Here is an 11,749-nt window from a genome sequence, read left to right as displayed (position 1 = left end):
TATGACAGCCACCAAATAATAAATAAGACAATAAAGCAACAATAAAGGGAACACCAGAATTTACGAGGTTCGGCTAATTTTGCCTACTCCTCGGACACAACCAATATTTTATTCCACTCCAAAAATACAAGTGAAATAATACTAAAGAGAGAAGATACAAATGCCTTAAACAGATGAGAAGGCAAATGAGAGGTGTGTTTAAATCCTAAACATTAAGCCTTCTTTTATAGGGGGAAAACCCCCCCAACCCTTCTTTTCCCACCGATGTGGGACAAAATGTTTTGTCAAATTCAACACAATGGCCATGCAAGTTGGCAGGGGTCAAGGTTACAGGGGAAGGAAACCTTTTATGCAATGTGAGCACTGTGGTTTTAAAGGTCACACAAAGGAAAACTGCTATAAAATCATAGGATATCCTGAAGATTTTTAAAGGAAAAAAGAAGTTTAACAATAGCAACTTTGGTGGACAGCCTCGTAGAGGTAATGGCACTTTTGGAGGACAGTATAGAAATCAAATCTATCAATACTGTGAATAATGTATGTGGAAATACTAGAAGTGCTGATGTTCGGTCCCAAAGTTTTTTAGAAACCGCTGATTTACAGACTACTCTGGCTGGAAAAGGACAATACTTTACTGAGAAACAATACAAACAGATCATAGGACTGCTGACCAAAGATAATACTGATACCCAGGCTAATATGGCAGATATTGCTACTTGCTTAATGACTAGTAGTTCTGCAAATGAATGGATTGTCGACTCAAGTGGTACTCATCACATAGCAGCAACTGAAACCTATTGAAAGATGGAGCTCATACTATGAAGGATTCTAAGGAAAGTTTACATCTGCCTACTGGAGATAGGGTTACAGTCTCATGTGTTGGTGGATCATGTTTATTTGGAACTGAGTCCACTAGTGATGTGTTGTTCATACCTGACTACAAATTCAGTTTGTTGTCAGTGTCCAAGTTAACCAAACAACTCTCATGCTCAGTCAATTTCTTCCTTGACTTTGTTTTGTTTCAGGACCTGTACAATGGCAGGGTAAAAGGGATTGGTAAGGAGAATGTTGGGCTTTACATTTTGAGAGAAGCAATTGACAAAAATTAGGTCAAGACTCAGAAGCTAGCTGCTGCAGTGAATGGAGAAGACTGCAGACTATGGCATATGAGGCCTGGACATACCTCACCAACTACTATGAAGAGTATGAATTTAGATAGTGCTGTAAATAGTGAAGTGTTGAATAAATGTCATGTTTGTCCACTAGCTAAGCAAACTAGACTAGTGTTTCCTATTAGCAATTCCAGAACTGATTTCTTTTTTGCTCTTGTTCATATTGACCTTTGGGGCCTTTATAAAGTTGCCACCTTTGATAAGAAATTCTACTTCTTGACTATTGTGGATGATCTCAGTCGTTATACATGGATTCATCTACTACAGCTTAAATCGGAAGCCATTGTTGCTATTAGGAACTTTCTCATGATGATAAATAATCAGTTTGGGACTATGGTGAAGATAATAAGATCTGACAATGGAACAGAATTTGTTAATTCTCAGTGTAAATCACTCTTACAAGATCCAGGTGTGATACATCAGAGTAGTTGCACACATACTCCATAACATAATGGTGTTGTGGAGAGGAAACATAGGCATATATTAGAGGTAGCAAGAGCTTTAAAATTTCAGTCCAAAATGCCTATTAAGTACTGGGGCATTTGTGTTACAACTATTGTGTACTTGATCAATAGGCTACCATCTATAGCCATCAAAGAAAAGAGTCCCTATGAAATACTATACTCCAAATCTCCATCTCTGAAACACTTGAGAGTAATAGGATGCTTATGTTATGCAACCACTGTACCTAAAGGTGACAAGTTTGCTGCAAGAGCTAGACCTGCCATTCTTATGGGCTATTTTGAGAGACAGAAAGGCTATCTATCACTGGAATTGGATAGCAAACAATTTTTTGTAAGTAGGGATATGGTTTTCAAGGAATCAAAATTTCCTTTTGATGTAAGATTAGACACAGATCAACCCTGGTTCCTTGACATGCCTGATAATGTACAAGGTCAGGAAGTGCAAGAAGTATCGACACCTAACATATCAACTCACACACCCGATACAGATGATGACCTTGAACCTGAAGAATCAATCACTAAAGGTGTTGAACATGAACAGGTTACAACATCATAGAAAGAGACAACACGGGAGATGGCACCACAAGTAGCAGAAACACCAGCACCACCAGCAACTGTCAAAAGGCCTGCTATGAAGTCCAAAGAGCCTATTTGGATGAAAGATTACATAGCACCAAGCAAAGCTTCCAACAAATATCCTTCGGCAACTTATCTCTCCTATAATAATGTTACTCCAACTTACTGCAGTTACTTGTCCAAATTTTCCAACTTGGTGGAACCACAGACGTTCAGGCAAGCAGTCAAAGACACTAGATGGATTCAAGCTATGCAACAAAAAATCCAAGCTCTAGAGGACAATCACGCCTGGGAAGTTATTAATCTACCTGCAGGAAAGAACACTGTGGGCTTTAAGTTGGTATATAAGATCAAATATCATGCCAATGGAGAAGTTGAAAGATTCAAGGCTAGGCTGGTTGCCAAGGGGTATAGCTAGCAAGAGGGTCTTGACTATCACGACACTTTCTCCTCTATGGCCAAGATGGTCACGATAAGGTCTATGATAGCACTAGCAGTCTCCAGAGATTGGTATTTGTACCAAATGGATGTATATAATGCTTTCTTGCAAGGAGATCTTTGTGAAGAAGTGCACATGAAACTGCCTGAAGGTTTTAGAAGACATGGGGAGCAGAAGGTTTGCAAGTTACTTAAGTCCCTATATGGGCTTAAGCAAGCCTCTAGGCAATGGAACATCAAGTTGACAGAGGCATTGCTTGAAGTAGGATTTACTCAGAGTAGTCATGACTATTCCTTATTCACCTTGAAGAAAAAGGGTGGTATAGTGGTGATTTTGGTGTATGTAGATGATCTGCTCATTACAGGTAGTAATGCAAACTTGATCATTGAAGCCAAGCATGCGCTCCATCAGAAATTTCAAGCTGAAAGATTTAGGGGAACTCAAATCTTGGAAGTCCAAGTAGCGGAAGTGACTTGGTTGCTAGGTTTGTTCAAAGAGCTAGGAGTGACCATTAAGGCCCCTATTGCAATCTTCAGTGATAGCAATTCTGATATGCAAATAGCAGTTAATCCCATCTTCCATGAGCGTACGAAACATATAGAAATTGATTGTCACTTCATTCGAGATAAGATCAAAGATGGTGTTGTCAACAGTATCTATGTGAATACGCGAGATCAATTAGCTGACTTGCTCACAAAAGGGTTGCGTCAAGCTCAGCATCTGTATCTTCTAGGCAAGCTTGGTGCGTTGAACATCTTGCACCCATTAGCTTAAGGGGGAGTATTATGACTTATATTGTTAGCTTGTTAGTTTGTATTTGTACTGTTAATCTGTTCATTAATGCAGTTGGTTAGCAGTAGATAGTAAGGGTGATGTGGCAGAGCTCTATTGGTTAAGTTAATTAGTGAGTTGGTTAGTGGAGTTCTGTATATAACCACCTGCACAGTCTCTAATGAATAGAAGCATTCATTTGTTACCTGAAAATGCTCTCTTCTTTTTTTCTCTAGAAGCTTCCTCCATTAGATGACTTCTCAAGCTTGAGGCTTCAAGTACAGATTAGCACTGTTTTTGGCATTATCTCCTTCCAAATTAAAGAAAAACAATGCCACGGGAAGGAATGGATATGTAATAAGCGTGTGGGCCAATTCTTCTTGAATTGTTTTTGTTCATTTACCGTGTTCTCATATTTGTTTCCCCTTTGGTGTTTGTAAAATATATGTACGTACAAGGCATAAAGGGATTTATGTGTTCTGGAATGTTAAAATTATTGCGAGTTCTACTTTTAAGATTTTAATTTGATCCTATGATCTTCGAATGATAGAGTTATAGATGTTCATTTACTTAAAAGTTGATCGTTGAACATTCTAAACTGCTTAAAAGCATTATATTTGTGAGACAATATTACCAACCTTGGCCTTAAGCAATAAACATGGTCACTTATAATGTCTTGTTAAAGTAAAAGAAGAAACAAAAGGGACTTGGGAGTGAAAATTCCTACCGCCAAACAATCCAACTCCATTCAAGTCAAAAATATACTTAACTTGAAAAAGGATGCGAAAGCTTGAAAAGAAAATAAAAATGAAAAATTATATATATAAACAAACCTTATATATGATGTTCTCCTAGTAAATTTGTTATGTCGAATAAAAAAGAGTTGCTTTTGGACCTTGTACTATTATTTGAGCTAGGATCAAATTGTTTTGGTCTTGATTTGCTTAGCGTCTATAGTTGATGTGTGATCACGCCTAACTATGCCTCCTAAGAGATTTAGCGGTCGTTGTAAATAGAATTCGGTTTATAAGTCCGGAATCGAATCTCACAGGGAATTAACCTACTAAACACAACCACTAATTTCTCAAGAATTCAAGTATTCAACCTTCAGAAATATTAAATAATGACTTGAGTGTTTACCAACTAAGAGCAAAGTAATTAAAATGATGTAAATTTATAACTAACAGGGCAAATATTGTAGCTAAGATTGGAAAACTCTAGGGTTATGATTTCCCCAAACTTCGGAATCCTCCCCGCTATTTTTTCTATAAATTCGCCTAAGTATTCTCTACCGATCGTGAGTACTTCAGGTATCGCAATTCTCTTCCGAGCAATTACCATAATTTACTAGATGTATTCGTCCGAACTACGCTAGCTGGCACTAGTTTACCGTTGATTAAGATCGCACTAAGGTTTCATTATTCCTACTCCACCTTTAAACTCTCCATTGATTCCCCATATATGTGATGTTGTTCAACAACTGCCTAAATGTATACCATTTTCCAAGCAATACACACTAAATAGGCACAGTCAATTGAGAGCTCTTCAATCAACGACAATGAAAACGTAGTTGAACAAGTAGAGAAAAGTAAATGGCAAATTTTTTATTAAACACAGTGGAAAATTATCCTCCAATAGGTTCCATCAAACCCTAGATAAGAGATTTTAGCTACTCATAATTGTATAAACAATCATAATAATATTTGAAAGTATTAAATTACAGATTAAAGAAGAGCGAAGAGAAAACTTTGGTGATTCATTGCTTCCAAGTGTTCCGTAGATTTCTGCCTCTCCAATAAAGTCTCGCCCTCTAAAAACTAACTTTAAGAGGTATTTATATGGTAGGGCTAAAGTGTACAAGTCCAAAATTAAAAGAGGAAATCAAAGGTGCTTGGATAGAAACCATCAACACGGGGGCAGCATCAGAAGCGCCAAAATAATAGTGCAAGGCACCATCAGAAGTGCCAATACTATGCGGCCTTGCATCATCAGGGGCGCCAAAGTTAATGTTCTGGACAAAGCCTTGCATTGTTTAAGGCTGTGACTTTTCATGGTCTTGCAATGTCTTCTTTTTATGCGCTATTTTGTAATTTCGAGGTACCATTTCGCGCAACTTTTCTCCACTTCATATTCAAATATTTTTACACGTAAAATAAACTCAATTAATCTCAAATATCGCACGAATTAGCATTCAAACAACAAAAAAGTAAGGTGAATAAAGTCTATATATGGAGTTATACCACGACGTCAATGTGTATTTGGTGGAAGGAGTTTCCAGCACTCAAATTGGGAATCTGTTAAAGGCCAACTCAAATCAATAAACAAAGTACGGAAAGGAAGCAATAATTAGAATAAAACACTAGGGTATATACTTCGTTTAATCTTTTTGTAAATTAAACAGAGTACTTTACCATCGTCCCAATTGTGAACGAATTCACTAATTTTGTAATAATTGATACAACATGTAGGTGCAATGCAAGCATGCGATGAATAGAGAGCGAGTTTAAGCTTGTCAAATAATTGTATTGTCACGTTAAAATAATTCAACTAATAGTAGAGGCAGCAAACATTACCCACAGTAACAAAATAACAAAGCTATATTTTATTATAATAAATTAACCAACTTTATCCACTATACAGTAACTAAAACTTACCTATGATAATATCACAAGTCATAACCAACCCATGAAGATAATTTTTTTGTTATCAATAAAATTTTATGGCTTTACTGTTATAGTAGGTAAAATTTAACTAATTTTAAACGAAAAGATATATTTTAATGACTGCTGTTAGAGTGAGAAATTCAATTAAGTTAATGACGAAAATAGTTTTTACTATAATTGTTGGGTGAAGTTCATTAGCTTGGGGCATTTGCATCTATACTCGTTTTTTGTGTCACATTTTAACTTCTGTCCGCTTTGTAAAAAAAATTGCAAACGTATCCGCTTTTTCGCATAACTTCAGCATACGGGGCTGAAGTAGCAAAGGCAATCACGCAAAACTTCAACATTCTAGTAGCGGGCCTGAAATTTAGCTCTAAAGCTGAAGTTTTTGTGTTGTAACTGGGAAACTTCAGCTCTTTTTACCACCTATTAATATTACATACTAAAGCTGAAGTTTCCAGTTACAACACAAAAACTTCAGCTCTAGAGCTGACGTTTTTGTGTTGTAACTGGGAAATTTCAGCTTTAGAGCTGAAGTTTTTTTACCACCTATTAATATTACATACTAGAGCTGAAGTTTCCAATTACAAAGCTGAAGTTTTTGTCTTTGTAACAGGGAAATTTCAGCTATAAAGTGTTCAATATAGCAACATGCATAGCATTTTGTCCATTGTTGTTAAGCATTTCTGAGCAATCTGGGCAGTAAGAAGATGCTCGTTAGCTATTCGCAACACACGGCATAGCATGAATTAGGATCAATATGAGGGAAACTTAACTGCTTCTTCATTGCTCATCATTCTTTTTTTCTAAAGAAACAATCATTAGGTAGTACTATTAGTTTTTTAAACGACACATTTAATCACACAGAAAGAGCAAATGCAATTTTATCACTATTCACCGGCCATCATCTAACCGGTCAATTGAGGAATAACAGCGAACTTGGAAATTTCAATGATGCCAAAATCGTAGGTTTTTATATTGTTCTAAAATTGAATAAGAATGAGAGCCCCTAAAGAAGAAGAAGAAGAAAATGAAGGAGGAGAAGGAGGAGGAAAAAGGGAGCTGAAGTTATTCAAAAAATGAGTACAAGTTGAAAGTTTTAAAAAAAATGGGTATAGGTTAAATGGGACGACCAAATAGGGCGCCCCGTGTAATTTTTACATTAGCTTGGGCTATATTGGGCATTTTAGTGGATACTCTGCATTTTATGTAACAGCTGAAAGTCTGGACTCTGGACAAATGGACCAATAAACCAGATTCAAAAGTCAATTTTTCCAATCGTGTCACTTTGATACCTTCCTTTAAATTAAATTGCTTAAAATTCACCTCTTCTTCTTCTTCAGCGGCAAGCTAAACAGAGAATCAACTCGATATAAGACCAAGATGAAGATGACATGGAGCAAAAAGAAACCTAATAATAAGAGACCCATTACTCCTCTTTCCCAAAACCTCCCTTTCGAAGTTGAAATTCCTACTCACGATTTCACTGTTCCTAAAAACGAAGAGAGTGACTTAATTTCTCATTCTAATGGAGATGACGATGATACAATAAAGCTTGTCGAATCCTTTCAAGAACTAGGAAATAAGCTTGCTGAGGTATTTCTTTACTTGGGTGACCGACTTCCTTCACCTTTTTTTTAGTTTATTCAGTGCCTATAGCTGAACTTGTTATTTCTATTATTTGAATACAATTATGTGTGTTGATGTGAAAGTTGAATTTGTGGAATAGTTGAAAATTGTTTGTTGGGATTAGATTTTGCAGATTGCTGTTAAATGATATGATTATCAGGTGATGTTAGTTATCTATATATGTCTATTAGTTGGAATAAGAATGAAGATTATTTTAATGTTAGAGATGAGGTTTTTATCTAATACTATTCTAATGGAGTATTAGTTATTCCAATTGTTCTAAGTTTTCGTCGTTTAACATACTTGAATATTTTAGAATTGAATAGGTATTCCCAATCCCATCCTCCTTTTGATCATGGTGGTGTAATTTAGATGCACCTTGAATACATGTCTTCCCACCAAGGCTTAGGTAATGGAAAGAAATCTCCAAGCTTTTCGCCTCAGAATGGTCTTCGTTAGCCTTGGGGTTTGCTCCCTTTCAAGGTCTCAAGTTCGAAACTCACTGGGTGCAAACAATTTCTGAGGGCCATCGGACTGGGTAAAACCTGAATTAACCGTGGTGCACTAGCGGGAAACTCCTTGCCGAAGGCCTGTGCACCCCCGGGATTAGTCGGGGCTCTTAGAGACTCGGACACCCAGTGCAAATCAAAAAAAAATGGTCTTCGTTAGCTCCTCAACTGCTAAGCTACACCCTTGGGTGCATTATCATCCCCTCTCTTTATTCCCTTCTTCCCATCTTTGTCTCTCCCTCTTTCTCTCTTTTAGCAGTTGGAACTCTATATTTTCTTAGGAACTCCAGGGGGTAAGGCAGGGCATGTTGTTAGTTTTAAGTTTCGTCTGATTACTGGACATAATTGGAGTGTCTGTCTATTGAACTCCTGCCGTGAACATTCCATTTTGCTGGACACTTTATAGATCCAATGTAAAGTCCTTGTTGAGGGGCATGCCGTGACCCTGGATTTTGATAACCTCCCATTTACCTTAAAAAAACACTTAGAAGGTCATTGCATCAAGTATAACGTTAAGTTTGAAGTTGTGAGTTGGAGGTCAAACATACACACTACCCTCCCCAGACCCCTTATACTGGGTTTGTTGTTGTAGTAATAACTGTCTTGCCATGTGAAAAACAAGGTTATTTGCAGAATTGTTATATTGCGCCACTTAAAAGTGAGCTTCAGCACGACAGTAAGCTTACTGTAAGAGGGTGAATTGAAGTGAAGAGTTGAGTCTTGAAACTAGCAGTGGTAAGTTGAGTATGAAGTGACCTGGATTTGTACTATATTTTGCATTAGCACTTAAAGGCAAGTCTAAGTACAGTGGAAAATCCACTGCAGAAAGCAGTTCTTACAGATTCTTGTGTGGAGGTGAGGTTGTACTGTGTACATTATGCATTAACACTTATAGCTGAGGCTAAACGCAATTCCAAGTTTATTGCATGGTGGCCCTAAAGTTGAAAGTAAGTTGTAAAAATAGCCTCTGCACTGAATAAGTGTTTTCCAACACTTCATTAATTGCTGATATCATTTCCGGCAGCATGATCCCTCAACTAGGGTTAAGACTTTTAATTCTTATTATTATTGTAATTTTTTTAAGGATGGGAAATATCGTGAAGCACTTGGGAAGTGGGAAGCTGCTATACTTTTGATGCCAGATCGTGCAATTCTGCATGAACAGAAGGCTCAAATTTTGCTTGAACTCGGAGAAACATGGAATGCACTAAAAGCTGCTACTCGTATGTTTTGAAACTTCTTACATTATTCTCAAATGGATTCTCCTTGTTTTCTGAGCAAGTTATTCTGAGTGAGATAATGCCAATTTATGGACATTCTTTTAAATTTTAATGGATTATTTTCAATGTTATATCTCATGAAAGGTTACTGGACCTACTTTTAGGCTCTGAAGTTCCTTAATGCCAACTTTTTGACCCATCTTTAAAGTTATGGGTAAATCACACAAATATATTGTTTGAAATCTGATCTTGATACCAGCCAATGGGAACCTAGATTACGTTTAAGTCCATCTTCTTTTATCCTTTTCATTAGCATGGGCTAATTTTCTTTTCCACATCTTTCCCGTTGTAAATCTATATCTGGCATAGCGATATTCGAAGTTGGGTTTCTAGCCTACTTGGATTGTGACTAATGTCCTTTAAGTCAGTGATCTGCATTTGCATATAAAATAAAATAACTTTTGATGATATAATCTCATGACACATGTATAACTTGCTTCCTTTTTGAGCAGGTGCAACTGAGTTGGAACCAAGCTGGGCTGAGGTGTGTGAAATTGTTGTCATTCGTTTTCTGCTATTGCTTCACCTTTTGCAAATATACCTGCTTTAGGGATGCAAAATCAACTCACAATGCACTATAGTAATTGGAACCCACACCACCTTTGCCTATATCATATGATCCTTAAGAAAAATGGAACACTGATTTTTATCTGTGCTCTGTTCAGTTTCAATACTTTTAAGAATAATTTGCAAATTTTAACTAGCTATGAGCGTCATGTGCTAGTTTTGATATACAAACGTCCCCTGACTTTCTGCTTTAGTTATTCACCCGACATGCACGTTACTTCCTCGTCTGTTATACCTCTTCCTGCATCTGTCCCCTAGACCAAGAGAATGTGATGCTTCTTTGTCTTCTCTTGGTAATTTGACAAGCTACCTCATGCATGTCGAAGCAGCTTTGCACTTCTGAGTTTCCTGGTCTTACTTGCATGCATAATTAAGCTTAGAGCTATATGGCATGACCAAGTGAAAGTCACAGGCTCCTTTTCTCTTACATTTCTTACATCCAAACTATTTACAGCTTTTGGTATAAGAAGCTTTGACTGAAAAGCGATTAACAGCATTCTGATTCTTAGGAAACAGTCAAGTTCAACTATCTGTAGAATGGACATTGCCTTTTATTCTAGTTCTTATTACTAGTTCCTCTGTTTGTTGCAGGCGTGGATCACCCTTGGTAGAGCACAGCTGAATTATGGCGAGCCTGACAGTGCTATCGAAAGCTTAGACAGAGCACTAGCCATCAAGGTATAGCTTAGATCTATTTCTAACGCTCATGCCTGCTGCCTCTAGGGATCCTTTTTCACTGGAGATGTTTCTTTGAGGCTTCATGAATAAATGCATATTTTCTGCTTTATATGCAATACCCCAATGTCAACATTTCTTTTGTATCTGGAGAACAACTGTCTTCTGAGATTTTAGCAAGTGCCAAACTCTATTTATCATGCTAACTAATGTCAGATCCTAGTTCTGAAATGTTCATTGAAATATTGTGCTAAGCATGTCACTGCCTCTGTATTTGATGTTCACGTGGTAAGTCTACTAATTTATGCACCTAAGTGAATCAGACTTGTTTTGCAGCCGGATTCTGCTGAGGTGCGTACTGACCGACAAGCGGCCTTGCATCATATTCAGAGGAGAAAACAGTTACAGACATCAGGTTTGAGCATGAACCAAAACCGTTTTGCTGTAGTAGACAAATCTGAGAGCGGTTGAAGGTTTGAAAAAGTAGAGGTAAAACACTGGAGGCTAGGGAATATGTACTGCCTCCATAATGATGGGCACTTGACCCCCACATCTGACTTCAAGTTATTGTTGCTTAAAATACTGGTACAGCAACAGAAAGAGTTGTCTATATGTGTGCTTGTCAGCAAGGAGAGAATTCAGAAGGTTGTTTACAAAGATAAAACTTGATGCCCCACAGTGAAATGTCTGCCCATAATACTGATGTAGAGTTACTATGTAGTCTTTTGACCTCTAATCTAGAGTTACTTCATGGTTCTGTTTTTAGTAAGAGAATTCAGATTAGTAAATCAATACTTTCTGTTGAGTAAATCAAACGACTGACATTATTACGTTTACAATAGCATTTCAAAGTTCCTTGCCACTGAAGGAGTTTGCTTCTTTTTTGATAACCAACTGTATCTTTGTTCTTTTTTGCTTTACTTTGGAGTTGAAAAATCAAGTGTAACGTGCATTTTTACAAAAGGCTTCAAATGAAGAACTACCCTACCAATTTTAACACCTTG

The 11,749-nt window shown here is 37.2% G+C and overlaps 1 protein-coding gene across 2 annotated transcripts; it reads left to right on the top strand.

Annotated features, from left to right (window-relative positions):
* Window positions 1–7,324: 7,324 nt before the first annotated feature.
* Window positions 7,325–11,635, top strand: LOC107768751 (uncharacterized). 2 transcript variants are annotated; one of them, XM_016587900.2, is made up of 5 exons: window positions 7,325–7,681; window positions 9,308–9,446; window positions 9,956–9,987; window positions 10,662–10,748; window positions 11,069–11,228. In XM_016587900.2, exons 1-5 carry the CDS (start codon window positions 7,469–7,471, stop codon window positions 11,093–11,095), a joined length of 498 nt encoding a protein of 165 aa, XP_016443386.1. In that variant the 5' UTR covers window positions 7,325–7,468; the 3' UTR covers window positions 11,096–11,228. The 2 variants fall into 2 exon arrangements, with proteins under 2 accessions (XP_016443386.1, XP_016443385.1); XM_016587899.2 differs by having other exon boundaries at window positions 7,329–7,681; window positions 11,082–11,635.
* The last annotated feature ends 114 nt before the right edge of the window (window positions 11,636–11,749 follow it).

The sequence above is a fragment of the Nicotiana tabacum genome, chromosome 16 (assembly GCF_000715075.1).
Source record: "Nicotiana tabacum cultivar K326 chromosome 16, ASM71507v2, whole genome shotgun sequence".
Lineage (NCBI taxonomy): Eukaryota > Viridiplantae > Streptophyta > Magnoliopsida > Solanales > Solanaceae > Nicotiana > Nicotiana tabacum.
This window is presented reverse-complemented; position numbering and strand designations above follow the sequence as displayed.

What these genes read in the sequence shown, in the direction of transcription:
- LOC107768751 (XM_016587899.2), top strand. Translation starts at nt 7,469, where the DNA reads ATGAAGATGACATGGAGCAAAAAGAAACCTAATAATAAGAGACCCATT. An exon ending in TGCACTAAAAGCTGCTACTC is followed by an intron (nt 9,447 to 9,955) that starts GTATGTTTTGAA and finishes CTTTTTGAGCAG; the next exon opens with GTGCAACTGAGTTGGAACCA. An exon ending in TGGAACCAAGCTGGGCTGAG is followed by an intron (nt 9,988 to 10,661) that starts GTGTGTGAAATT and finishes TGTTTGTTGCAG; the next exon opens with GCGTGGATCACCCTTGGTAG.